The sequence below is a fragment of the Narcine bancroftii genome, chromosome 12, assembly GCF_036971445.1.
Source record: "Narcine bancroftii isolate sNarBan1 chromosome 12, sNarBan1.hap1, whole genome shotgun sequence".
Lineage (NCBI taxonomy): Eukaryota > Metazoa > Chordata > Chondrichthyes > Torpediniformes > Narcinidae > Narcine > Narcine bancroftii.
In genome coordinates, this window is record NC_091480.1 from 12,986,173 (window position 1) to 13,012,545 (window position 26,373).

General features: G+C 45.4%; 1 protein-coding gene and 1 long non-coding RNA gene across 2 annotated transcripts in view; one reads left to right on the forward strand and one right to left on the reverse strand.

The window, feature by feature from the left end:
• LOC138747117 (uncharacterized) overlaps window positions 1-8,534 on the forward strand; it is a 38,588-nt gene extending 30,054 nt beyond the window's left edge. The window contains exon 2 of the long non-coding RNA XR_011347315.1: window positions 8,340-8,534. This is a non-coding gene — a long non-coding RNA (uncharacterized lncRNA). The remainder of the gene's footprint in view (window positions 1-8,339) is intronic.
• The window catches only part of LOC138747116 (cytoplasmic phosphatidylinositol transfer protein 1-like), a 185,449-nt gene extending 168,406 nt beyond the window's left edge, over window positions 1-17,043 (reverse strand). The window contains exons 1-2 of the mRNA XM_069906061.1: window positions 16,600-17,043; window positions 10,423-10,711 (exon numbers count right to left, since the gene is read on the reverse strand). Coding sequence (XP_069762162.1) covers window positions 10,423-10,470 — 48 coding nt within the window. The 5' untranslated portion in view covers window positions 10,471-10,711; window positions 16,600-17,043. The remainder of the gene's footprint in view (window positions 1-10,422; window positions 10,712-16,599) is intronic.
• Between the last annotated feature and the right edge of the window lie 9,330 nt (window positions 17,044-26,373).

The following is a 26,373-nucleotide window of genomic DNA, read 5'->3' on the forward strand; positions in this document are numbered from 1 at the left end:
TAGCATGTAGTCAGTGGATTGAATTTCATAGTTGTTAGTGAATGCAGGGCTGCAGGGAGAAAGCAGAAGGGCCGGACACACAAGGACCAGAATGGCCTCTTTCAGTACTACAAGTCTGTGACGGTCAAAAACCTCCACTTCAGGTCCTTTCCAATTTATGATTGATAGATAATCAAAGCATCAATCAGCAGAACTCAGATTGTGAATCGTTAAAATCTTACCTTGCCTGAATTTGGATCGGTGTCTGAACTGACTGCATATTAAGGTTTCTATAACAACTTAACATGAAGAAAACCAAAATGAATACTGTACGCAATTTCCCTCAAAAGTCTAATATTCAACAATTACACTAGACAACAAATATTTTGCTTCCTGAACACTTTGGGGTGTATTTTATGGATTTTGGACTGCTGATCACGAAAATCACCTTAAAATTTCTTAAAAGAGGAATCTTTTTTTAAACCTATTTTTGAGATTCCCTGTCATATTTTACATCTACTAGTTAGTATATTGCCCACAAAGCAAGCTATTTTGGTCAGTCCAAGTATACCTGGGCATACACTTAGTGCAGGTGCTATGCAAATGTTGCCTTAGGCCTGGGCATTGCTTGGAAGGCATTTAAAGATGTTGTTGAGAATTTTCTTGGCAACTACAGAGATCAAATTACATCCAGCTGATTGACAACATGCTTCAAGCGGACAAAACTATGACGTTCAACATGTCATTGAAAATTCATTTTCTGCCTTCGCACTTGGTTGGACCTCTTCCCTACTGATCTTGGTGCAGTCAGTGACGAATCCAGTGAAAGGTTTCACCAGGACACTGTCACCATGGAAAAATGATATCAGGGCAACTGGCTGACTATTGCAGGACAAGAGGCATCCGATGCTGAGTACAAATGAGAATCAGCGGCAAAACATTTTTAGGCTAGTTTGAGATTATGAGATTAAACATGCTAAATTAAAAAGTTTATTTAATGTTTCTCTAATTTGCTCTGCGATACAGCAAATCTGGAATTACCTTTGTGGTCAGCTTGAAGTTGCATATCATAATCCCCAATTTTTTTCAGGAAGCAAACCTTTTGAAAAAAAATTGTTTGTCCAGTGTTATACGATCATAACAGCTCTAATTCCAAATCCAATCTTGAGAGGAAATTCACTATGGAAGAAAGATTTCTTTTACTATGTAAACGCTTTGAGGATTATTTCAAGAGCACAGTCTGGGACCTCATGAGGACACAAGGGACTGAAGATGGAGTGTAGAGCAAAAAAAAACCACAAACCACTGGTGGAACTCAGCGAATCGGGCAGCATCGACAACGCAAGCGATGGTTTGGATCAAAGTCCTGCTTCTGGTCTTTGTACAGGGTTTTGAGCCAAGACACTGGCCTCCACAGATGCTGCCTGACCCACTGAGCTCCCCAGCAGTCTGTGTTTTTTTTTCCCCCACCCACCCCTGCTTGACACTTCACGACACTGGGAGTCAAGAGCAAATCCCTTTCTCAGACTGACGTTGGGTTAACGGAAACAAACCTGCCCAACAGTTACCATCCTGATCATCTTAAATGGTCCTCCAACTAAATGGTTAACAATCAAACCCGAGCAAAGCAGCTAAACCATGTGCACATTTAGTCACTGGTAAAACCTCAGACTATTTACCCTTCCTGCAACCCCCCTCTCCAAATCATGGCATTGTTTGCAAACAGATTGGCCTTGTTGCCTTCATCGTGCTTTTTTAAAAACTGTGTAAACTGTGCTTTACTACTGAACCCTCAGGACCATCTTTCCATAGAACAAATATAAAAGCTAATCAGTGCAATGGAAAATGACTAATGAAAATGAAGCAAAAGGGCAGATAGATAATGCTGCTTACCACCCTTGGGGAGAAGGCAGAACCTCACTTCTATAAACTTAAAGAGGAAACAATAGCAGCATATCTATTGAGGCAAGTCGAAGCTGTTAAATCTGCCTTGAATAGTGACAGTAATTGGTGCTAGCAGAGGCAGAAATCAATGCTCAATTGCTCATTAGCATTCCACCAATTAAGGAAATCATGATTATTCTCTTGCAAGATTTTTACCACCCTGAAGCCTTCCAGTCCATGAGTGTAAACGACTTTCAATGTACATGTGCGCCTGTGTGTGTATAAAACACAGAACGATCTACACTACCATTATGACTTGCCTCTCTTCTTAAGTGAGGAAAAAAAACAGCTACCCTTGATATTCAAAGGAGTTGGCACTGCCAAGCCCCCCCACCATTGACATGCTGGGAATTGGTGAAGGACGTTTCCCTCCCAGAGTGAAGCAAGTACCATGAATGCACTGCGGTGGAATAGGACTTGCTGACAGCATTTAGGAAGTGTCCGAATAAACAACTCAAATCACCTCAGCATGGAAGGCCACAGGCTAAGTGCTGGAAGATGGGTTTTAATCTGGATGGTGCCCACTGATCAGTGCAGAGATGCTGAGCCAAATGTGGCGTTTCCATGTTGTTCAGGGGCCTGCCCACATTTTGTTCATACCTTGATGAAGGGCCCAAGCCCAAAATGTTGGTGATGTATCTGTATCTTTGTTACATAAAGGACACTGTTTGACCTGCTGGGTTTCTCCAGCCTTGTGCTTTTACTTCAACCACCATGCCTACAGACTTTGGTGTTTTATTCCATTTTTTGATGAGAATCTTCATTCGGCCAACCACACGCAAACTCTGTGCAGCTTTCCAAACTCATCATCAACTGGTTTTCCTTACTCTGCTGTTAGCTGCACGTCATTGATCTGTGATCTTGGCTCACAACGTTTTTTTTAAATCCATCAGAGTCCCCAGTTAGTTGCACAACAGTCTTTTCTCACCTTCTGACTGTTCTGCTCACAACTTTGGCCTCAACCATTCTCCTTGTCCTTTTCACTCCCCCCCCCCCCCCCCCCGCCCCCACCACTAGTACAAAATGTTTCTCTCTCTCTCTCTCCCCAGAGCCACCCCTCCCCCTATCATTCAGCCCATCGAGCCTGCTCCACCATTCAATGCGGTCATGGCTGATCTGAAGATAGGATCGACTCCACCAACCTGCCTTTCCCCCCCATACCCCTTAATCCTTCTAAAATGTAAAAATCTATCCAACCTTATCTTAAATATATTTACTCCACTGTTTCAATGGACAGCAAATTCCACATGTTCCCTTTGGGAAAAGCAGTTACTCCGCATTTCAGTCTGAAATATGCTACCCTGAATTCTGAGGCTATGCCCCCTAGTTCTACAGTCCCCCATCAATGGGAACAACTTACCTACTTCCATCTTACCTATCCCTTTCACAATTTTATATTTTTTGCACACAATCCCCTCTCATTCTTCCAAATTCCAGCAAGTCCAGTCCCAGATGACTCAATCTCTCCTCACAAGCCAACCCCTTCATCTCTGGAATCAATTCTCTCCTTTCCTCTACTGTCCAAGCATGTCCTTTTGTCTGTTGGTCTGTGCTCCTCTGCCTGCCCTTTCTTTCCTTCTCCCCAGCCTTTTCATTCAGGCAGCTGTCTGCTTTTCACACATCCTTGCAGATGGGTTCAGGCCCAAAATCCAGCTTATATATCTCAAGTCAAGGTAAATTTAGTCATCTAATTGCACAAGTACAACCTGATGAAACAGCCTTGTCTGGTCCTCGGTGCAAAACACACAGACACACAACCAGACATAACACACTTACAGACATAGTCCTGACTAGTATTCATAAAAGACAAATAAATATTGTTCCATAAATATGAAGATCTCAGATGGTTTGTGTGAGCAGTTCCTTTGGTCGTTCACCATTCTCACTGACCATGAAGAAGCTGTTCCTCGGCCTGGTGGTGCAGGCTCCAATACTCCTGTATCACTTTCCCGACAGGAGCAGCTAAAAGATGCTGTGGGTGGGGTGGAAGGGGTCCTCAATCATTTTGCAAGCCCTCCTCAGACAATAATATGGTAGACCACGTTGATGTGGTGGGGGGCGCAGTGTTGTGGAGGGAGATTCCAGTGATCCTCTTATGGTCCTGTTGATCGACATCCGAACCATTTCTCTGCAGCAACCGTACGGCACTGTGATGCAGCCGGCCAGGACGCTCTCGATAGAGCTCCTGTAAAAGGTTGACATGATGGTGGCCAGTAGCCTTGCCCACTTCAGTCTTCTCAGGAATTGCTGTCGCTGTTGTGCCTTTCTGACAAATGAGGAGATGTTGTGTGTCCATGAGAGGTCACTAGTTAAGTTCCTGCCTCCTTCTGGACACTGCGAGACCTGCTGAGTTCCTCCAGCATTTCTGTATTTTTTCTTCTTTTTTTCCTCCTTCTTCCAGTCCTCAGAAATAATCGCCAACCTGAAATGTTCACGTTGTTTCTATTTCAACAAATGCTGCCTAAACTGGCGAGTGTTTCCAGCATTTTCTATTTTTATTGCATTTATTAAGTGGATACAAGAGATTGAATACAAGAGACTCTGGTAAATGACTCACCTCCTGGCACACCAAGCTACCTACTATCCTCCTGTCTCGAGGAGCCCATCACCACTCAAATGCAAGTCTCGGTAACATTCAGGGCTGCATGGTTAGCGTAATGCTGTTACAGCGCCAGCGACTGGGATCAGGGTTCAAATCCTGCGCTGTCTGAAAGGAGTTTGTACATTCTCCCCATCTCTGCATGGTGTTCCGGTTTCTTCCCACCCTTCAAAATGTACCAGGGGTTGTAGGTCAATTGGGTGCAATTGGGCAGCAGGGGCTTGTGGGTCCAAAGGCCCTGATCCTGTGCTGTCTCTCTGAATTTAAAAAAGGTTCATACATCCCAACGACAGCTTGGAAAGGGTACTCCCATTGTCATGCAGCAACCCCAAGGGAAGAACATGTATTTGGACAAGTCCAGGATAATCTCCCCGAGGAAGTGCATTGCTGTCATACACTTATCATACTGAAATCTAATGAAAGGACACAAAGATGGCTCTTCCTCCATCAGTGTCTAAACCTTAGGAGGTGAAAATGCCTTTGAACAGGCCAACAGAATCAATTGTAGAAGTGATACTGTATGGAGTAATGTTGAGGATCATGTATGTCACACGTGCCTACTGGCGGGCACCAAGTCAGAAGTAATCTCACCTGCCAATCAAGATGAGGTTCCACCTACAGATTAACGCACACTAGTCATTGACCCCTTTAACTACCTATTCGATACCTAGGCCGGACTCTCCTACCGATTGCACCATAAAGCCCAGCAGGCGTGGACCATCTCCCTCTTTTCTTTCCCTGGGTCGAATCCCAGCTCCACTCCAGGTTGTGAACTGTGGGCAGCGCTGGAGAATCATTGGTAAGATGTGCGCTGACAAAGAGTGGGGAGCTGCAGTGTGTACACTTAGAGATCACCGTTATTGTGTAGTAAAGTGCTCTTTGGACCTGTCAAACTTGTTTTCCCTCATACAACACAAGGAGGGAGGAAATTTGCCCCAAAGATTCTTGGGACAAGTAAAATAATTTTTTCTATAGATTAGGCATTAAATGTTTTAAAGTTTTATTTGTCGAGGGGAGTCTCAGTTCCTTTGAGCAACTTCCAGTTAAACACGGTCTTTTGGTTATAGATTTTTTACAATCCCAATTTCATACATTTCCTAAGAGGACTGATAAGAATTAAATTGATGTCATTTTTAATTTACAACCTTTCTATAATGGTTGAATATCTAACATTTATGATATGTTGTTGGGCTAAGAGAGGCTCCCTTAGATAAAATTTTAAAAGTTTGTGGACAGAATCTATAGCTTTTAATTCCTGAAGAAAGTGGGAATGTAATTTTCAAATTGGTTAACACCTCTTCTTTATGTGCCCTCCACTCTCTCCGACAATTTAAAGTATTCCATAGGGCTCAAATGTCCAAAGTCAACTATCTCATTTTTATGCTGATTTATCTCCTCGTTGTGATAAATGCAATAATGGAGATGCTTCATTAATTCATATGTTCTGAACATGCCAGAGTCTTGAGAAATACTGGTTTGAAGTACTTCAACATTTTTCTGCACTTTTTAAAGTTAATTTTAAACTTAATCCTGCAACCGCTTTATTTGCTATTGTTGGAGAGAGTGACATAACTTTAACAATGTATTAGGTTTTATTTCTCTAATGGGTAGGCGGGCGGTGTGGCTCAGATCGAGGGACGTTACCCCGCCTACTCATGCTCAATGGCTACGAGATGCCACATCAAGTTTAAACTTAGAGAAGATTAGATGCTCAACTTCCAATTTGAATGTAAATTTTCAAACCACCATGGGGACCCTTTTTGAATTACTTTCATAATCTTTGATTTGTTATGAAGGTGGAACTGTTGACTAATGAGGTAAATTTATCACTGATAAGAATTCGGTCTTTCTTAATAAAATGTCAATACAATATAACCTGTTTGATTAAAATGTGGGATATCTTGGATTAACTGATATAATTTAAGTGTAATCCATGTTTACTCTGTATTTTTGGATATGAAATTTCAATGTTAATAAAAATATTGAAAAAGGAAATCATTTTTTTTCAGGATAAGGGCATAGCCAAGTGCCTGGATGCAATTCAACTTAATTCTTGGGATGGGAAAAGGAAAAAAAAACCACAATGGATGGAGCCCACTAAAACTCCTGGGATTAGAGGGGGGAAAGCACAACTACACAGGCAATAGGCCACACACTTTTAGTTCAGTGAGAAACTGCATCAACGTTACACAGGATGTGACAGAAAAGGTAATAACAGGGCAAACTCCTTGCAGGCAGTGGCCAGTGCTGCAATAGTGTCCCCCGATGGCTGCTCTGCTAACCACGCTTATGCTTTTCCAAGCATTTGATCCAAAGGTCCCTTCATGACTTGATCGTCCACCTGATACTCATTTGAAGTTCAGATTTATTTGTCAGAGCACGGACATGACAACACATACAACCCTGAAATTCTGTTTCCTGGAGGCAAAAGAAAAACTGTATTCTATCCATGTAAACTAATAATGAAATGTAAACATACAGGGGAGAAAAAAAATCAACAAAGTGCAAAAGAAAGAGTCCTTAATTAAGTCTCTGATTAAGAATCTGATAATGGAGGGGTAGCAGCTGGCTCCCGAACCTGGTGCTGCGAGTCACCAACATTAACACTTGCAAGTGGCGTAGGTGTTACCCTGTCTGCAGCCTAGGTCCCTTGCTCGCCAGTCAGTACACCCCTCTCTAGCCTTGAAAATTCTGCACATCCATTGTCCTTTCTGAATTTTGCCCATTTCTTTTTCAGTCTGGATCTCCTTGTGTCACAGTCTTGTGAGCCTTAATGCCTATCTTATGTTGTATGTACCCTGCTCCTGGACCAATATATCAGACTGAAGATCTGTATGTACTTCATTCTTATGAAAACATAAATACTGCTGTTAATGTATAATTAAGTAAAATATATCAGAAGGTGGATAAAAGCACGACTGAAGATATTACAAATCAGAATCATTTTGATAAAACACTAAAGTCAAAATGAAATTTTAATTGTATACAGTATATTGCAAGCTGTCTTCTAATTTTAAATGTGCAAAATGCAAAGAGTGTCATTTTATCTAAGAAGTTTCATAACACTAGTGGAGCAGTATAATTTGTATTTCAAGTTCTATGATTTATTAAATATTGTAAACAATATGCGGCCAATTGATTTTACATAGAAGAATATATATATAAAACTCTAAAAGTAATATTTTGTGATGTAAATGTAATTACACTAAATTTTATTAGATGAATCGAACTTGGACACACAAGAACAGGCACTCAAGATTGATATCTTTTGTATTCAGTTGTAAATCTCTCATCAAATCTTAATAGGTTTGGTGTTTGCTCGGCAAACTCCTGCCCTTCCCTTCAGTCACAACTGGAGGCTGCCCCAAACTATGGTGACCTGCATCTTATCTCTCTGAGTGAGAATCCATTCTGCTCATAGCAGGAAAAATAAGGCTATTCATCCCTTAAGCCTGTACTACCATTTCACAAGATCACGGGAACATCGACCTCTCCGGTGTCACCCGGCCTACTCTCCGTTCTCCCTCTCTTCTCCATTCCTGTCTTCTTTCCTCCAGCTCTTTCTCTATTTACAGAGCCATTCCCCCCCCCCTTCTTTATCCACCTATTATCTCTTGCCTGTGGGCCCATACTCCTTCCCTGCACCTCCCCTCCCTGCCACCATTTTGTTCTGGCACCTGGCCACATTTTGCTCATACCTTGATGAAGGGCTCAAGCCCGAAATGTTTGCTATGCATTTTTTTAATGTTTCTTTTATAAAGTATGTTGTTTGATCTGCTGAGTTTTTCTAGCATTGTGTTTTCACTTTTGCTTACAGAGAATGACTTGACTGCAACTCACCATTGTTTTAAAAGCATCAAGGATCACAGCACAGCAAGAAGTTGTTGTTCCTGCTAGTATAGTACCATCTATTCCCAATGTCCTATGCCACTACCTCATTCTACATTGGGTGCTTTATGTGTTTTGTAGGCTTTAGCTGCTTCTCAGCTACTAATGAGTGAATAAAGACTTACCACTGCACTGACAGGTCAAGAAATCTAGTTCTAATGCTCAAAGGCCAGACAAATTGCAGAGTAGAGTTTGCTACAAACTCACACTCAATGACTTAAAAAAAAAACCTCATTTTAAAATGGAAGGTTGAAGCACAACATAAAACTGTAAAAGGAGATGGCTTAGATGTCTTTTCGTTGCCGGTGTGGCAGCTCACCACAAGGCAAGTGAACCGGCCCCACTTGTAAGCCACGCGGTGGGGCAGCCAGCCAAAATGGCGCCGTCGGGGGGTTTCCCTTCCTTCCAGCTCGGGGATCAGAAACCCGCGCTTGGGGACCACGTGACACCTGGGTGATGTCAGGGTCCTCTAGCGCGATTCTCAGCCAGATCCAGACTGTGAGTATAAGTGCAGCCCAGCAGCCTGCAATAAACTAGTCTGCTCACTGAGCTCAACCCGTCTGGTTGCGTGTGTTATTGCAGGAGCAGAGTAGCTGCCACTACACCGGCTTGTTTTGCAGAATGAACCAAGGAACTCTTATCTAAAACATTACTTAGAGGAGGTTTGGAATTCCATAGGTTGTGACATTGAAGAAGTATGCCTCAACTTACAGCACAAAGCCCAGCCAGTCTTTTCCAGCATTTCTACTCCAAGTCTCACCCAGCTCTCTTCACATCATCGCCTGGTCACAATCCTGTATGCTAATCCAGGCATACGCCTTAATCAATCCCAATGAGAGCAAGTTCTTGCCAACCTCCAAATGAAGACATTTCACCTGAATCTCTCATTGAATGTATTAGTGACCACCTTATAAGTATGGCCATAAAAGCAAGAACCGGTATACAGACAGAAAGTTTTCCCCCATTAAAACACAGAACAACACAGGAAAAGGCCCGTTGGCCCATAACATCTGTGTTCAACATGAAGGGAATTTAAATTAATTCCATCTGCCTGCTTTTGATCTATAATCGCTACATTCCTGTCTGTTCATAGGCCTACATAAATATCTCTTAAATGTTGCTATCTACCACCTCCCCTGGCAGCATGTACCAGGCATCTGCCACTCTCGACACAAAAAAAACTTCCTCCCTCACCCACATTAAATCTATTCACTCAGGTATTAAACCATTTTCACCCATTCACAACACTGCAAAACCAAACCATCCAAGCCAAAAAGTTATCGATCCCACGCCCACCAAGAGTAAATAAATTCCTCTATAGCCAGATTGGGTCCAATCCAGGATCAGAAAACAAAGACTTTTAATGTAACCGAAATGGGTTGAACTTTCAGAAGTCAGCTCTGAAGATGCAGATTAGTACAAAGTTTGAGGGGGAGGGGAGAGGGGGAGGGGAGAGGGGGAGGGGAGAGGGGGAGGGGAGAGGGGGAGGGGGGAGGGGGAGGGGGAGGGGGAGGGGGGAGGGGGAGGGGGGAGGGGGAGGGGGGAGGGGGAGGGGGGAGGGGGAGGGGGGAGGGGGAGGGGGGAGGGGGAGGGGGAGGGGGAGAGGGGAGAGGGGGAGGGGAGAGGGGGAGGGGAGAGGGGAGAGGGGGAGGGGAGAGGGGGAGGAGGGGAGAGGGGGAGGGGGAGAGGAGAGAGGGAGGGGGAGGGGAGAGGAGAGAGGGAGGGAGGGAGGGGAGAATGTGATAGTGCCTGAGTGTGTGAATGTGATAAACAATGTGTGAGGCAGAGTACGTGAGACGGAGCGTGAGAGAGTGCGTACACAGAATTTCCAAGTAACAGACTTTAATGGAAAATCACCTACATTCAGTCCATCATTAAATTCAAATTGAAAGACATATTTCAATGTTTTTAAATATTCAAAATTCCTATTTTCCAAAATGAACTCGAAGGTCTCATCCTGTGACCAACAAGGAAGTTTATAACCAGATAATTAATATTGAAAAATCACTCACCTCTTCTACAGTGAGAGGCATGCAGATCCTGTATTCTTTCAGTAACATATTGCTAAATCAGTCTGAGAGGAATAGAAACTGTGGAAGGCACTCTTAAAATGATCTCTTCTGAAACCACTGTTGATTAGCTGATGTCATGCATTAGTCTCGTCACCACGATGAATATTATATAAAAAGCAATTGTGCTCGGTCTGCAATCTGGTGGCGAAATGGTGTGCAAACGGCAAACACTCAGCTCCCTGAGGGACGATCTTCAAAGGTAGGATGTAAACGTTCAGCTTATGTTACTCTGACGGGAGAAGGAAAAGACAAATACAAGCCCATTTAAAAAGGTGTAACTGAGAACGCACACATACATTCACGTTGATTAAAACTTTTGCTTGATGAACTTGGCAACGCTGAGTTTCAGTGCTGCTGTAGACAAACATGCCATGTCGGCATGTCAGGGTTAGATTAATCTAGCATCTTGTGGCAAAGGTCAGGAGAATTGGCTCTTGGGAGACCGTCCAATGACTCAACAACAGCAAAACTTTGAAGCCTTAAATTAGTGGTTCTCAACCTTTTTCTTTCCACTCACATAGCACTAAGTATTCCCTACGCCAGAGGTGCTCTGTGGATTGCTTAAGGTGGTATGTGAATGGAAAGAAAAAGTTTGAAAACCACTGTTTTAATCATCCCTAATAGACTCGTTATGTGCACGGTTTCATAACTCCAAAGGAAATGCGCCAATGACATTTTTTCTTAAGCAATATATTTCAGGAACAATTGGGTCTGCAGCAGTGATTCTCAATCTTCCCTTCCCACTCACATCCCACCTTAACCACTTCTTCCAAACCTCTAGGAAAGTTACCAGCCCCAAACTTTATTCAGGTCAGAAAGGTAGTGAAAATTATTATTTTTTTTTTAAACAAAAAGGAAATCCATAGAATAGATTACATGTGTAAAATATTAGGGCTTTCCACAAGTTCAAAACAAATGAGAGGTGGCCGCAGTGGAGATGAAAATGGGAGGTTTGACTTCTCTGATACTCAACCTATTCAGTCCTACTGAATCCCACAACCCCCACACACGTGCACAGTAATGTCATGAATTAAAATAAACCTGAGCAATTCAGGAAAAGTGTAAAATAAATGATCGTTTGTAAAAGGCTATTTTTAATTACCAGGATATGTTTTCATTTTGTTTCCAAAAGGTAACATTTTCATCTGTGGCTCATCTCATCATAATCCCCAATGAAAACGACTAGGAAGGAGCACTTTCATTCCTTGCAGTTCTTCCTGAATACTGAGGTTATGAGGTAGCTGGCCCAAACAGAGCGTGTAATTTCCCGTGTGTCAGCATTGCCAAGTGTTGGAATTTGAGACATGTGTCAGAAGCCCATGTTTTGGACATTTAATGCAAATCAGTTTAATGCTGGAGTTGTCAACTTTCAATGCCTTGGTGCAGACAATCAATGTATTCTTATTTTGGGGTGGCCTGGGGGGGCACAGGCACTCACCACTATGCTCAACGCCTCCCCCTCTACCTACCCCAACCTCTCAGTGAAAGCCACTTGTGCACATCTGTGCCCGAGGAAACAACCCTTCCCACGCAGTCGTTACTTCCCATAATTCTGAACCAAAAACTGCAGCCTTCTTGTCATTTCCTCGCCAAATATTGCCTCTCAGAAACCACAGATGCCATCGCTCAGCAGTGCAATTATTTTTTACTCGGGCACCGAGCCTCGTGCATGCAAGAGTTTTAACCCGACCTTTCCACGCTAGTGTTTGGGTTCCACACAAAACCTCTTTTTATTGCAATTTCATTTCTTTCTCTCACATCTGCTTATTGTTGAACGTGTCCGTGTTTCTCCTGCCTTACTTCTAAAAGATCGAGATTAAATCTAAAGCATTAAGGCTGGAAGGTAACACATTCAATGCAATTATTCAGTAGTTTGTTCAACAATTAAATCTAAAGTTTTATCTTCAAATTTAGAACAATTTGCAACAGCCTACTCTTTGCTCTCCATTATTTATGTACTGAAATTTTACTAGAATATTTCCGTTGTTCTAAAGTTTAAAACAAGAAAAGGTCATGATTTATTAAATTTCCATTCAATGCCAAATAGAACAATGTTCATCTTCCCCACCACCAAAATACATTGTTTGAAAGGTCTTCTTTGGCTTGGCTTCGCGGACGAAGATTTATGGAGGGGGTAAAAAGTCCACGTCAGCTGCAGGCTCGTTTGTGGCTGACCAGTCCGATGCGGGACAGGCAGACACGATTGCAGCGGTTGCAAGGGAAAATTGGTGGGTTGGGGTTGGGTGTTGGGTTTTTCCTCCTTTGCCTTTTGTCAGTGAGGTGGGCTCTGCGGTCTTCTTCAAAGGAGGCTGCTGCCCGCCAAACTGTGAGGCGCCAAGATGCACGGTTTGAGGCGTTATCAGCCCACTGGCGGTGGTCAATGTGGCAGGCACCAAGAGATTTCTTTAGGCAGTCCTTGTACCTTTTCTTTGGTGCACCTCTGTCACGGTGGCCAGTGGAGAGCTCGCCATATAATACGATCTTGGGAAGGCGATGGTCCTCCATTCTGGAGACGTGACCCATCCAGCGCAGCTGGATCTTCAGCAGCGTGGACTCGATACTGTCGACCTCTGCCATCTCGAGTACCTCGACGTTAGGGGTGTGAGCGCTCCAATGGATGTTGAGGATGGAGCGGAGACAACGCTGGTGGAAGCGTTCTAGGAGCCGTAGGTGGTGCCGGTAGAGGACCCATGATTCGGAGCCGAACAGGAGTGTGGGTATGACAACGGCTCTGTATACGCTTATCTTTGTGAGGTTTTTCAGTTGGTTGTTTTGTACAGGCAGCTGAAATGGACATTGTCTGACCAGACACCTCAGGTGCACTCATTTTCATTCAGCGTTCACATTTTACAGAGTAAAGAACTTCACCACTGCCCCTGCACCCCCCCCCCCAACATATGTCTGGACGTTGGGTTCAATCAACAGCCAATGCCTGCACTTGCCTTCCTGAGCTGTCCATGTGTCACAAAATACTGACCACCAAAAGAAGAACTGCAGTGGAGATTTTCAGTTCACAGTCCTAATTATTCTGATGAAAACCAAGAAACCAGAATTTATTTCCTCTCTCCATGGATGCTTCCTGACTTGTTGCTTTTTTTCCAGTTAATAAATACTTTACAATGTGTGCATTTGAACCTTGGAGAAGCAACCAGACCTGTAACTGATATTCAAAACATCCTGCACCTATGAATATATAAACAGAAAAGTAAATTGGAGACGGAAAGACTGACGTTGCTGGGATCAGGAGCAAAAGTACAAATTGCCGGAGGAACTCAGTGGGTCCAGCAGCATCTATGGAGGTGGTGGTGGTGGTGTTCAGAGGCTGAGCCAGGTTCTAAAGTTAGGGGGAGCGAGCCCATAAGAAAATGGGGCTGCAACACAGACTAGATGGCAGGCCGCACTGATTTTTCAGCAGCGTTGGATCAGAGCTGGGTATGGGGGTGCGGAAAGCAGTGAAGGACCGGAGCAGGAGGGGGAGCAGACCAGAGCTGGGGGGGGGGGGGTGGTGTGCTTTTGAAAAATGTGCTGTCTTCCTCACTTCCCTAGCTATGCCCACTGGTGACGTTTCAGGCCGAGACCTATGTGCATCATAGCCATGAGGCTACTTTAATACTGTACAGGGTTAACTGAGACACAGAAGTATCTTCTTCTTGGGCTGTCCTGGAGGATCCATTCCATTCCTGTGGGTTTTGTGCTGTCCTGGGAAGAGATTACCATTTGACCAAAGGAAAGTCTCCCAAGGAGTATGTGGAGGTCACAAGGAAAGAGAATCTATTTTTTGGGGGGTCCGGGCAGGAGGTGGGAAAGGTTTTCTTTGTCCCGGATGTGGTACTTCACGGACGCTGAAAATGGAGAAGGGGCATTCGGGATGGCACTGAGAACCAAGCCGCTGACTCTGCCATGTGTGGGGCAGGAGTTGCTTGATAGGACAGGTGGTTGGATGTGGAGCACTGCAGCTTGGTTCTCAGTGCCATCCCGAATGCCCCTTCTCCATTTTCAGCGTCCGTGAGGTACCACATCCGGGACAAAGAAAACCTCAGCCCCGTCCTTTCCCACCTCCTGCCCGGACCCCAAAAAATAGATTCTCTTTCCTTGTGACCTCCACATACTCCTTGGGATACTTTCCTTTGGTCAAATGGTAATCTCTTCCCAGGACAGCACTCGCAACAGATTTGCCATTTTAGGAGACTGATGTCGGGGCATGTGAGAGATGTGAGCTGCCCATTGCAATTGACTGAATGGGATCATGGTTTCAAGAACTGGATTGTTGATCCAGGCGAAGTTGCCTGATCCTGGATTTGGAGGATCTGAGCAAACAGTATCATCATCTAAAGGTGAAACGAGATCTGGACAGTCATACATGCACCTCTGCCCATGCACACACATGGTATTTAGATGACAGGAAGCAGGTCAAATCGTTGACTTTATGTAGCAAAGATAAAGATACATCACCAACGTTTGGGGCTTGAGCCCTTCAGTAAGCACACCATCAGAATCCTCAACGAGGAACTCAGAGACTTATTTAAGGACTCTTACTTGTCCACTTGATGGATTGATTTTCTTTTGTCCTCTCTGTATTGCACAGTCGTTGACATTCATGATCGGTTGACATGTTTCCACCGTCGACAGTTTTCATGTTTTTTGCACTCCCCATTAGTGGTCGTTCTGCAGGGAGGAAAGGAATCTCGGGGTGGTATGGGCTCCGACAGTAAATCGGAATCTACCCTGGTGAAGGGCTCAAGCCCCCAAACATTGGTTGCGTATCTTTAGCTTTGCGACCTGGAGTCCACGGGTTGACCTGCTGAGTTTCTCCTGCGTTGCGTTTTTACTCCAATCACGGGGTCTGCAGACTTTCCTATTTTACTCCTTAATAAGTAGATGGGTACTTGACACGTCAATATTAGCGTCCCGTCTCCAAATAATACATTACAGGTACGTTATATATAAAGCAAGACACAGCTCCTTATAAATACAAACACGGACAACTCAAGTCTTTCACACAAATCCTCAGAGGGGGGAAAAAAAGCAGGGGACAGAAATGATCGGTATCGAGGGAACCCCCATCGTAACAGAACAGTGGGCGCATTTTAACCAGAGAGGTAGAACTGCCTTACGATTATTCCCGACTCGCTGAAGCTCCGGGCTTTGCCTCATCTGCTGAACGATCTCAGACGACAATGCTTTGCATCCCCCACTTCCCACCAGTGTAACACGCTGCAACTAAAGAACCCCCCCCCCCCCACCCTTCCCTTCCCCTCCCCTCCCTTCCCTTCCCCTCCCCTAAAGCCCCCCCCCAGTGTAACACGCTGCAACTAAAGACCTCCCCAGACTTTCCCCTAGACCCCCCCCAGCCTTTCCCCTAGACCCCCCCCCAGCCTTTCCCCTAGACCCCCCCCCAGCCTTTCCCCTAGACCCCCCCCAGCCTTTCCCCTAGACCCCCCCTAGCCTTTCCCCTAGACCCCCCCCCCAGCCTTTCCCCTAGACCCCCCCCAGCCTTTCCCCTAGACCCCCCCCCAGCCTTTCCCCTAAAGAACCCCCCAGCCTTTCCCCTAAAGAACCCCCCAGCCTTTCCCTTAAAGACCCCCCCGCCTTTCCCCTAAAGACCCCCCCAGCCTTTCCCCTAAAGAACCCCCCAGCCTTTCCCCTAAAGAACCCCCCAGCCTTTCCCCTAAAGACCCCCCCAGCCTTTCCCCTAAAGACCCCCCCAGCCTTTCCCCTAAAGACCCCCCCAGCCTTTCCCCTAAAGACCCTCCCCACCCTCCGTCCCCAAAAGACACCCACCCTCCCCTTCCCCGAAAGACCCCCAGTGTAACACGCTGCAACTAAAGACCCCCCCACACCCTCCCTTCCCCTAGACCCTCCTTCCTCCCCTTCCCCTAAAGACCCCCCCCAAGACACCCACCCACCACGAACTGCTGCATTTATTACCACCCCCTCGCCCCCCCCCCCAAAAAAATCCAACATTATCCAGCACCATGATCGCATTTCAAACCCGAACAAAGTCACGGTCACGTTGGGCTTCGTTTTTTTTTAAAGAAAAGCTAAACCTGCCGCAAATCATTCAATTTTAAACCCTCCCCCACCCAGCCGACACGTTCCGAACAAAGCGAGACTGACCCGTGGAGAATTCGGCAGAAAGTGCGTCCTCCGGATCAATGAGCTGCATTGGTGGGGGTGGGGGAGGGGGGGGGGGTCTTCGCTCTCGGTCTCTCCCCCCGGGGAACTAAAGTGCTGCTGCTCGCCTGCCCTTCAAAGGTGGCCGCTCGGGTTTGGAGAGCGGCGCGCAAACTTTGTCGCGGGATGGCCCGGGCCAGCAGCGCGCATTGCTCGACTGGAAGTGGCCGCTGCGTCCCGTCCCCCCCCACCCGGCTCCGCTCAACTCTCCATGTCGCTCTGGACTCTTTAACTCTTCCCTTGCCTCTCTATCCCTTTCGCGTCGTGGCTGGAACCCCCGAGCTCGTTGACGCTTCCCTCTCGGGTCCCGTGGCGAGATGCCGAGGAAGGAGGGCTGCCTCCTCCCGAGGTTCGACCCTGCGCCGCCCGGCATCGGGGGGGACGGAGCGTGGAGCTCGCTCCTGCCTCCTGCAGGAGAGCCCGGGCAGTTGCGGCTGCTGCTGGGAGAGCCCGGTGGCTGGGCTGAAGGGTGCGATCCTGCCCGCTGGGGCTTCACCCTCGCTCCCTGAGCGACGTTCGCAAGCCCCGAAGATCTGGGAGCCCATTCCATCCCTCCCACTCAGCCCAGATGGCTCCCCTGGACCACTGACTCATCAAAAAAACCTGCTTTAAATAGACCCAACAATCTGGCTCCCACCACCCCCTGGCTCAAGATTTTTTTTGAAATAGACCCCCTTTTATCCTGAAGTTGTGCCTTCTTGTCCTGGCCTCCCCCACCCTGGGAAAGAACCTTGGCCCATCTCCTCAGTCCAGGCCTTTCCTCATTGGACATGTCTCGATGACATTTCCCCCCCCCCCCCCCATCCTTCTGAACTGCAGCCCAGGTGCCCACAAACATCTCTTGTTTGCGAACCCTTTCATTCCTGGTATCATTCTTGTAAATCTTCTCTGAACCCTCTCTAACGCCAGTACGTGTTTTCTCAAATAAGGTGCCAAAAACTCACCTGGTGCTTTATTGTCTCAACATGACATCCCTGCTCATGTATCCCTTGCAAAATGAATGCCCACAGTGGGTACCCCTCCAACATCAAACTTCTGGACAACAGGCTCAAGTCAGAGACTCATTTCTTTTTTCTGTATTATTTCACAGTCAGCTTGTTTACATGTCTCTGTTTATATTTCTCTCTTTTGTATACGTATCTTTTTCCTTGTGTACAATTGAAGATTCAAGGGTCCTTTATTGTCATGTAATAAAACAGGCAAAAATTTGCTTAAGGCAGACAGATTCACCGACAGCAGAAATTGCCGGGCTCCTCTTATCGTCCGCGTAAGAGAAGCAAAAAAGAGCTTCCCGCAAGTCCATGGATTCATCCCCTGCAACCTCTGCAGCCACACAGACTCCATCAGCAACCGGAGCTCGAGATCTGAATCTCCCGACATGATCTGCGCCCTCGGCACCCTCTTGCATCCCGCTTCCAATACCTGGTACCCCTTCAGCCAGTCTGCAGCCCTCTGACCGCAGTCGCCAGCAGCCCGCAGCCTGCGTGGATTCCTCAAGTTGACAGCAGCCCGCAGCCTGCGTGGTGTGTCCTTCAGTCGCAAAACATCTCCCTCATCCACTGCCGTGATTACTGTCCCCTGGGTTGTCTCCTCTGATTCTCCTTCTCAGATGAGGGGTGGTCTCCTTGTATCTTGGTATCCTGAGCCAGTCTTCACTGGAGTCTGCAACCCCTCAAGGATGCTGCCAAACATAGGTGCCGCCATCTTGGGCCCAGACCCCTGCGGTTGCAGGATTTTAAAATAAACCACTGTCAGTCATTTAAAGTCTATATGGAGCTGCCAGGAATCAGACTGGCAGTAGAACCCTGCAAAGGAGTCCTGTGTCTCTGCTCCCCACTTTCCCCATGACCACACTAGTGGCGCCGCTGCCGTTGTAGCAGTTCTGGCAGCACCGCCATTTTTCTTTACAATTTATAGTTAAAGACAAGTAGAAATTCTGCCTGGCCCGCAGAAAAAAATTTCACAGGGTTGCATGTGATGTCATGTATGCATTCTGACAATAAATTTGAACTTTGTCTATTTTAATAGGGCAGGTATGTAGCACACTCGCTGTGCGCAAAGTCTTTCGAAGGGGGAATAAAGTGTGTCACAGCCCTTTTAAGTCTGATGGCCAACTCTGCCATTTTCTGCTCTGCCGGAATTATGGGCATTTTTAAAAATGACTTAGTATAATAGGTCCTTTTCTTTCCTGCTGAGAGTCGCTGATCTGACAAGTTAACTTTGCTTCTCTTTCCATAGATGCTGCCTGATCTATCGAGTATGTCCAGCACCTGCAGGGTTTTGGATTTGTTGCAGAATCTTGGCTGTTTTGTGGCCAATTTAGCGAATTCAGCCCAGTGTGTTGAATGACTGAAAATTTTCAATGGCGACAGCAAAAAAAAACATCAGAAGACTAAAGTACAAGAATGAAAGATATCAGCTAACAATAAAGTGGTACGATCAAGTGGTTTTTAAATGATAGCAAATGCTAGAAACAAAAAATAGAACAAGCAGGCTACAGGCAGGCCCAGAGGGCTGACTTCGATAGACCTGTTCCAGATCCGGAGCTGTAATGCTGGAGACCACGTTTATTTGATCTACTTGTTAGTGGTAATTAATCTACTGCTTATTAGCGTGCTGTGACTGCTCGAGATAGAGAGAGTTGATGGGTATTGCATGTTTAACCCTTGCTTTCCCAATTGGCAGTTGAGAATGTTCAGCAGCGATTTATTTCCACCTGATGCATAGTTATTTGTGTATTATTCTGGGTTACTCTGTGTGAGTGTATGGCCCTTTTGTGAATTCCCCTATGTGTAAATAAAGACCATTGTTTGTTTTAAAAAATAGAACATGCTGGAAACACACGGCAGGTCAGTGAAGAAAGAAACGGAGTTAATATCTCAGGAGTTTCTGACCTGCGGAGTGCTTCCAACATCTGTTTTTTTAGGGGCTTCATGGTTTTTGGAAGCGAACCACCAGGCGAGGACGAATTGCAGTCGGGCTTCGGGGCATGTTAAGTACAGAGTTTGACAGACATTGTAATCACAAAAGTTTCACTTTTCAATGTATTAGAATTGACATAAGAAAAGCTTGCAGCAAATATAGTTCAGGAAGTTGTGAATTACCTAATTTCCTGGGGCCTTCTCATCCACCGTTCGATTACCCTCATTCTTTTATCAATGAACCTATCCCCTTAATGTTGAAGATTCTGCCACTGGAAACAAACTCTGTTATTCTGTCAAAATGCTTCAAGAATTGAACCATTTCCTCCCTTAATCATGTTAGTTCTGAGAACAATCCCAATTCTTCGGCTGGCTACATGATGGAGACATCCAGGTCAATCTCCTCCACATCTTCTCTCAGGCCGTAACATCAATTCCTAAAGTGGCCACAATAACTTTCCTGGGAGTCTAACCAGCTTTTTTTTTAGAAAGGTTTAACATAACTTCCTTGCCGTCACAGTCATAATCAGTGAGTTATGCAGTTCAGAAATGGGACCTTTAGCGCACCACATTCAGGAATATCCCATGTTCCTTATGCCCCATAACTACTTGAATTCCCCAAAAAATGCAATTTTTTAGACATACAGCAGGGTAACAGGCCATTAGGCCCACAAGTCCATGCCACCCAATTAACCCACAACCCCGCCCGGTGCATTTCGAATGGTGGGAGGAAACTGGAGCCCCCGGAGAAAACCCACGCAGACATGGGGAGATCATACAGACTCCTGACAGACAGCGTGGGATTTGAACCTTGCGCTAACTGCTACTCCTCACAATTGCCAAGATTAAATTTTGCCGACCAAAGCTCGCACCTTCTTATCTGATGTGGGCTTGGACAACCTTCCTCATAGCCCTTAACACCAGCAATTTTTGTGTCCTTCATAAAATTACTAATTCCACCTCCTACATCCACACCTTAGTCATAAAAATATATATCACGAAAAGCAAGGATGCCAGTCCTGATATCTTGTTATCCACTCAGAAAAACATTCACCTCCAGTATCTGCCTCCTAGAGCCAAGACAATTTTAGATCCAATTAGCCAGCTCACCTTGGATCTCATGTGGCCGTGGTGAATCCATGGATACTCAGTGGCTTTGAAGGAACTCTCTTTGTTTCTCTTTCCCTTGTACTGTAAGGGGTGCCAGGCAACACTGATGGCAACTCTTTGTCAGAAGGCAATTTTGTGCAATATTAATGTTCTGTACTTTTACATGACAATAAAAGAATCTGAACCAGCTTACCATGAGAAACCTTCTCAAATACCTTTCTAAGGTCTATACAAGTATACCCCACTTTACGAAACTAGAGCGTTCCTATGAAGCCTTTTGTAGGCTGAAATGGCGTAAAGTGAAAAACCATTCACTACCATTGAAGACTATTTTCGTATTAGCGAAAACCCATTCAAATTTCTTTCCGATAAACACAGGTTTCTTCGTAAAAGCAAATTTGCATAAAGCGAGTATTCGTAAAGTGGGTTATACCTGTACAGACCATATCTAGTGCTCTCCTTTCATCAGTTTTCTTATTTACCTTCTCTAAAACCTCAATCGAACTATGTGACAGTATTTCCCCCACACAAAGACACACTGATGGTCTCTAAGTAGCCCCAACCTTTCCAAATGTAAAAAGATCCTATCCCTTTGGATTTTCTCCAGTAGTTTTCCTCCCACTGATGTATGCTTGCAGTTACCAAACTCACTGTACTGCCCTTCTTAAAAGAGGAACAACGTTAATAAAAACATGATGTCAGGGCCTCAGCTATCTCCTCTCCCATCACATCCTGGGATAGATCCCATCTGGCAGTTTATCAACCATTAGGTGTCCCATGACACCTAACACCTCCCATTGTCTTAAAACTGACCTGCTGAAGATTATTCCCCTCTATCTTCTACGGGCAGTATGGTTAATGTAGTGTTGCAGCACTGTCTATAAGGAGTTTGTACGTTCTCCCTAGGTGTGCATGGGTTTCCTCCAGGTGCTCCGGTCTCCTTCTGCCCTTCAAAATGTACGGCAGTTATAGGTTAATTGGGCGGCACGGGCTCATTGACCCCGAAGGGCCTGTGACCATGCTGTAGATCTAAATTTAAATTTAATTTTTTTTAAATTAGACCTACAGCACGGTCACAGCCCCTTTCAGCCCAAGAGCCCGTGCCACCCAATTTATACCCAATTAACGTACATCCTTGGTACATTTTGAACAGTGGGAGGGAACCGGAGCCCCTGGGTAAAACCCACGCAGACTCAGGGAGAACGTTCAAACTTCTTGCAGTCAGTGTGAGATTCGAACCCCAGTCCTGATTGCTGGTACTGCAAAGCCGTTGCAGTAACCGCTACGCCAACCGTGCAAACGTACCTCTTCTCCGATATTCTCTTGGCATCACAATCTTTGGTTCTAATACTTTGCTTAGTCATTTATCGTAGCTTTGAACTGAGGAGTTCAAGGAACACAATGAAGAAGTAATCATTCCTCCCTCTCCACTGCCAAACCTTCTGTCAAAGTGGATTTATGCTCTAAATTAGCCATGGCCCTCAATGCATCACTCCTCATCTTTCTGGGCTTGTGTTCTACTTCAAGGATGCAAACAAAAGCAAAGCCCAGCGACTTTACACAATGTTCCCAAGCTAACAAGCAAGGGAGAGGTAGTACTTTCCATCTGGTATACACATGGGATTTGACAAGTCTTCATATGTTTACCTCATCCAAGGGCTGGCGCTTGAAGGGCCCTTAAAATATTTTTCTACATTAACAATAGTTTATATTTGCTTTTTTGGCACAATGTAGGAGATTCGCTTCATCATTCCAGTTTTTTAAAAACATTTAGACATACAGCACAACAACAGGCCCTTTCAGCCCATATACAATTACATCCACTTGACCGTCCACACTGATACGTCTTGAACGGTGGGAGGAAACCAGAGCCCCCGGATGAAACCCACACAGGGGTGGGGGGGGGGGGGGGGGAGAATGTACGAGTTCCTTACAGACACCACCAGATTCCAAACCCAGTCGCTGGTGCTGTAACAGCATTGCGCCAACCGCTACGCTAATCGTGCTGCCCTATTTTCTGATAAGGAAATGGTTAATGTTTCTGAAGAGTTCAGAAGGATGGGTGCAAGTGACAGGCTAAAAAAGAAACAGCCTCCGTCCTTTGTTATCAGTCTACGGTGTTGGGGACATCACGCAATGAGTAAGGAGACAGGAATGACACAATAAGATGATGGAAATGGACAGTGTAATCCGTGGGATCTCCTTATGCAGTTGATGAAATTTCTTTGAAACCTTTCCAGATTATTGGTGAAGGGGGAAAGAGATAAAAGTTTGTGTTGTCACATGGTTGGATTGTTCACTCCTATGGGCTTTCTTTTATCCATCTATTTGAATGCAGTCATGTCTGTGTGTGCTGATGCAGAATGATGTCTCTACATCAAGAGAGTGAAGTAATTGCCTGTTTACTCTATATCTTTCAGCTGTGCCTGCTTCATGACAAATTCTGAAATGATTGATTGAGTTCTGCCTTTCAGCTTGGCTTTTCATCCAGATTCTCTTGAATAGTCTTGCACCTGGTCCTGATAATTGTGAAACTATCACTTGATAAACAAACTAGAGGCTCTTCATCTTTTCATAGATTCTCCCACACATTTTTAATACCACTTTTTATTGCTAGTTATAATAAAATTGGTGGCAATAGTTAGCTTAGAGGTTAACACAAGGAAGGGAATTCTCAGACAAAGAGGGCATCATTTCAGGATTAAAAATGTGTCAATTTAAAACAGAGACGAGGGAAAAGCTCTTTAGTCAAATGGTCGTGAGTCTGCAGAATTTGTTACCACTGGTGGCTGTGGAAAACAAGGTCATAGGGTGTATTTAAGGCAGAGATTGACAGGTATTTGATTAGTCAGGGGCATCGAGGAAAGCCGGGGAGTTGGGCTGAGTGGGTGGATGGATTAGCTCCTGATTAGAATGGCAGGGCAGACTCGATGGCCTATTTTTGCTCCTACACCTTTTGAACGTGAACTGGTAGTAATTGGGTGGCACGGGATGCGATTGGAAATCCAAATCGCCTGTTAGTCTGCCAAAGGCCATCAGGATGACGACCTTTAGGGATGTGATGTTGATGCTTTATAAGGCCCTGATGAGACCTCACTTGGAGTTTGGGTACAATTTTGGGCTCCTTGTTTAAAAAAGGATGCGCTGGCATTGAAGAGGATTCAGGGAAGATTCACAAGGATGATTCCTGGAATGAAGGGATTAGCATGTGAGGAATCTTTGACGGCTCTTAGGTTGCACTCCTTGGAATTCAGAATAATGAGGGGGGACACCATGGAAGCAATTCAAATGTTGAAAGGCCTGGACAGAGTAGATGTGGCAAAGTTGTTCCCCATGGTCGGGGAGTCATGGACAAGAGGGCACAACGTCAGGATTGAAGGGCACCCGTTTAAAACAGAGATGGGGAGGGATTTCTTTAGCCAGAGGGTGGTGAACCTTTGGAATTTTCTGCCACAGGTGGCTGCGGAGATCAAGTCGCTGGGCGCACTTAAGGCAGAAATTGCTAGGCATATGAATTGTCAGGGTATCAAAGATTATGGGGAGAAGGCAGGGGAGTGGAGCTGAGTGGGAGAATGAATCAACTTCTGATGGATGTGGAGGGAATTGATGGCTGAATGGCCTATTACTGCTCCTATATCTTACGACGTTGAGGGCTGTGTTGTAGGAATCTCGGAGGGTGACAAGACTGAAGGTAACTCATGGGGCAACGAGAGCATCGGCCTCGCTTGGTGTGCCCGCTCATAGAGCTTCCTTTCATCTTGCTTCTGATTTAAAGGCAACACCATCCGAGGAACTGGTAAAAGGCCCCTACATACCTGGCGCATGTGCCTCCAGCAAGGGTCTAATGAGAAGGGGAAGTATGATGGAGTGAAGGAGCTGGTGATGCTGGCACTTTAAAGAAGACAATGAGGGAGAGGAGGACTTTGATCTTCACACTGCGCTAACTTCAGCCCCTCTATTTCACAGAGCGGCACAGTGAGGATCAAGTAGAGAGTAGTGTCTGTGGAGATAGAAAACGTCATGTCTGTGAGTGTTCATTAGAAGTGGAATACATTAGAGGTAAAATGTTGATGTAGTAGTTAGTCGGTGACCTACTGCTGACTGTACGTTCTCCCCATGTCCGCCTTGGTTCCTCCCACATTCCAAAGTCTTACCAGGCTGGTAGGTTAATAGTTCATGTGACAGTGTGGGCCAGAGGAGCCTGATTCTCTGCTGTATCAGAGTATCAAAACACATTTTAAAAGCTTGCAGAAGACGTGGAGGCGATAAGGCTCAAGGGGTAAAGACTATGATGAGCATGGACGCTAGGAGAGATTAAGTGACGAAAGGTTTGATGGAACCCTTGTGAAAACGTAGAGACAGTGAAGAGTGATGAAGGGAGGAGTAAGGAAATAAAAGGTGGTGCAATGCAATAGTACCCTCTGAAATCATTGAGCCTGAAGAGCTGTGCATTCCATTCGAAAGATGTAGTGTTGTCATCAGGATGAGAACTCATGTTCAACAACCTCAGAAGTAATTTAAACCCCATTATCTACATCGTGAGACCTACCCAGACCCATTTACCTGTCTCTGTTTTGTTTGTACCTGGATAAGCAGCAATTCATTTTTAAAATCTTCAAGGTTGCCTTCAAATCTTTCCTGGACTTTGAGAGACAAAGAGTCATACTGCATGGAACAGGCCCTTTGGCCCAGCATCTATGTTGATCAAGTTGGCATTCTGGGCAAGTCCCAGTTGCCTGCTTTTAGTCCATATCCTTCCAAGCACTTGGTAGTCCCAGCCTACTGCTTTGGGCTGTACCTGCAGGTAAGCAACCTGGGAGGCTGGCCCCATCTGCCAGCTGTCAATCACCGGCCTGTGTAAAGAGTTGAGCCAGCCCCTTCGGGGACAATCAGACATGTGGAGCCAGCAAAGATACTAAAACTGGTGTGCACAAGTTTACGCTCATTAAAGCCTGTCGTACAGTCTGTGGACTTTGCGTCAGAATTATTCGCACAGCAGCGCTTACAACCTGAAAACCAGGACAGGGAGTATATTTGCATGTTGGTCGTCCCTGTGAAAAGGGACACAGAGTCCAAAGGGTTTATGAACATTTTTTGCACAATACCTGCATCAGCTGTTAAACAACAACAACAAATATTCTCTCTCTTCTTCCAAAGTCTTCCCTGCATCAAATTCCTCTTGAGAAAATATGATCAGTTATTAAATAAATCTTATCATCGTGACTACAACAGTGTGGCTGTGCTGTTATAAGACACAGAAAGCCTGTTAATCACAGGGTCCTGGTATTGAAGGATCCACCTTGCAGAATAAACAGCGATTCAAGTCAATATCCCTGGAAAACCTGAGTGGCCCAAAATATAGAAAATTAAATGCCTAAAATTCTGAAATGAAAGTGGGCGGTTTGATACTGCATGACAAGGTAAGCTAACATTTGCAAAGGCATAGATTAAAGTAGTAAAAAAATACTGGGTTTTGCAAAAAAAAAACAGCAAGGCTGCCGGATGCCACTGGTGCGGGCCCGGGGAGGGCAGGGAGTGAAGTCCCTGTACTCCCCTGCGGTGACCAACTGCCCCGTCTGACTGCTGTCAGCTCTGTACAAGTTTTAAGTGAACTATTAAAGAAGCTGATGTTGGTTTATTTTAAAATCCAGCGACCGTGGGGTCTGGCCCCAAGATGGTGGCGCCT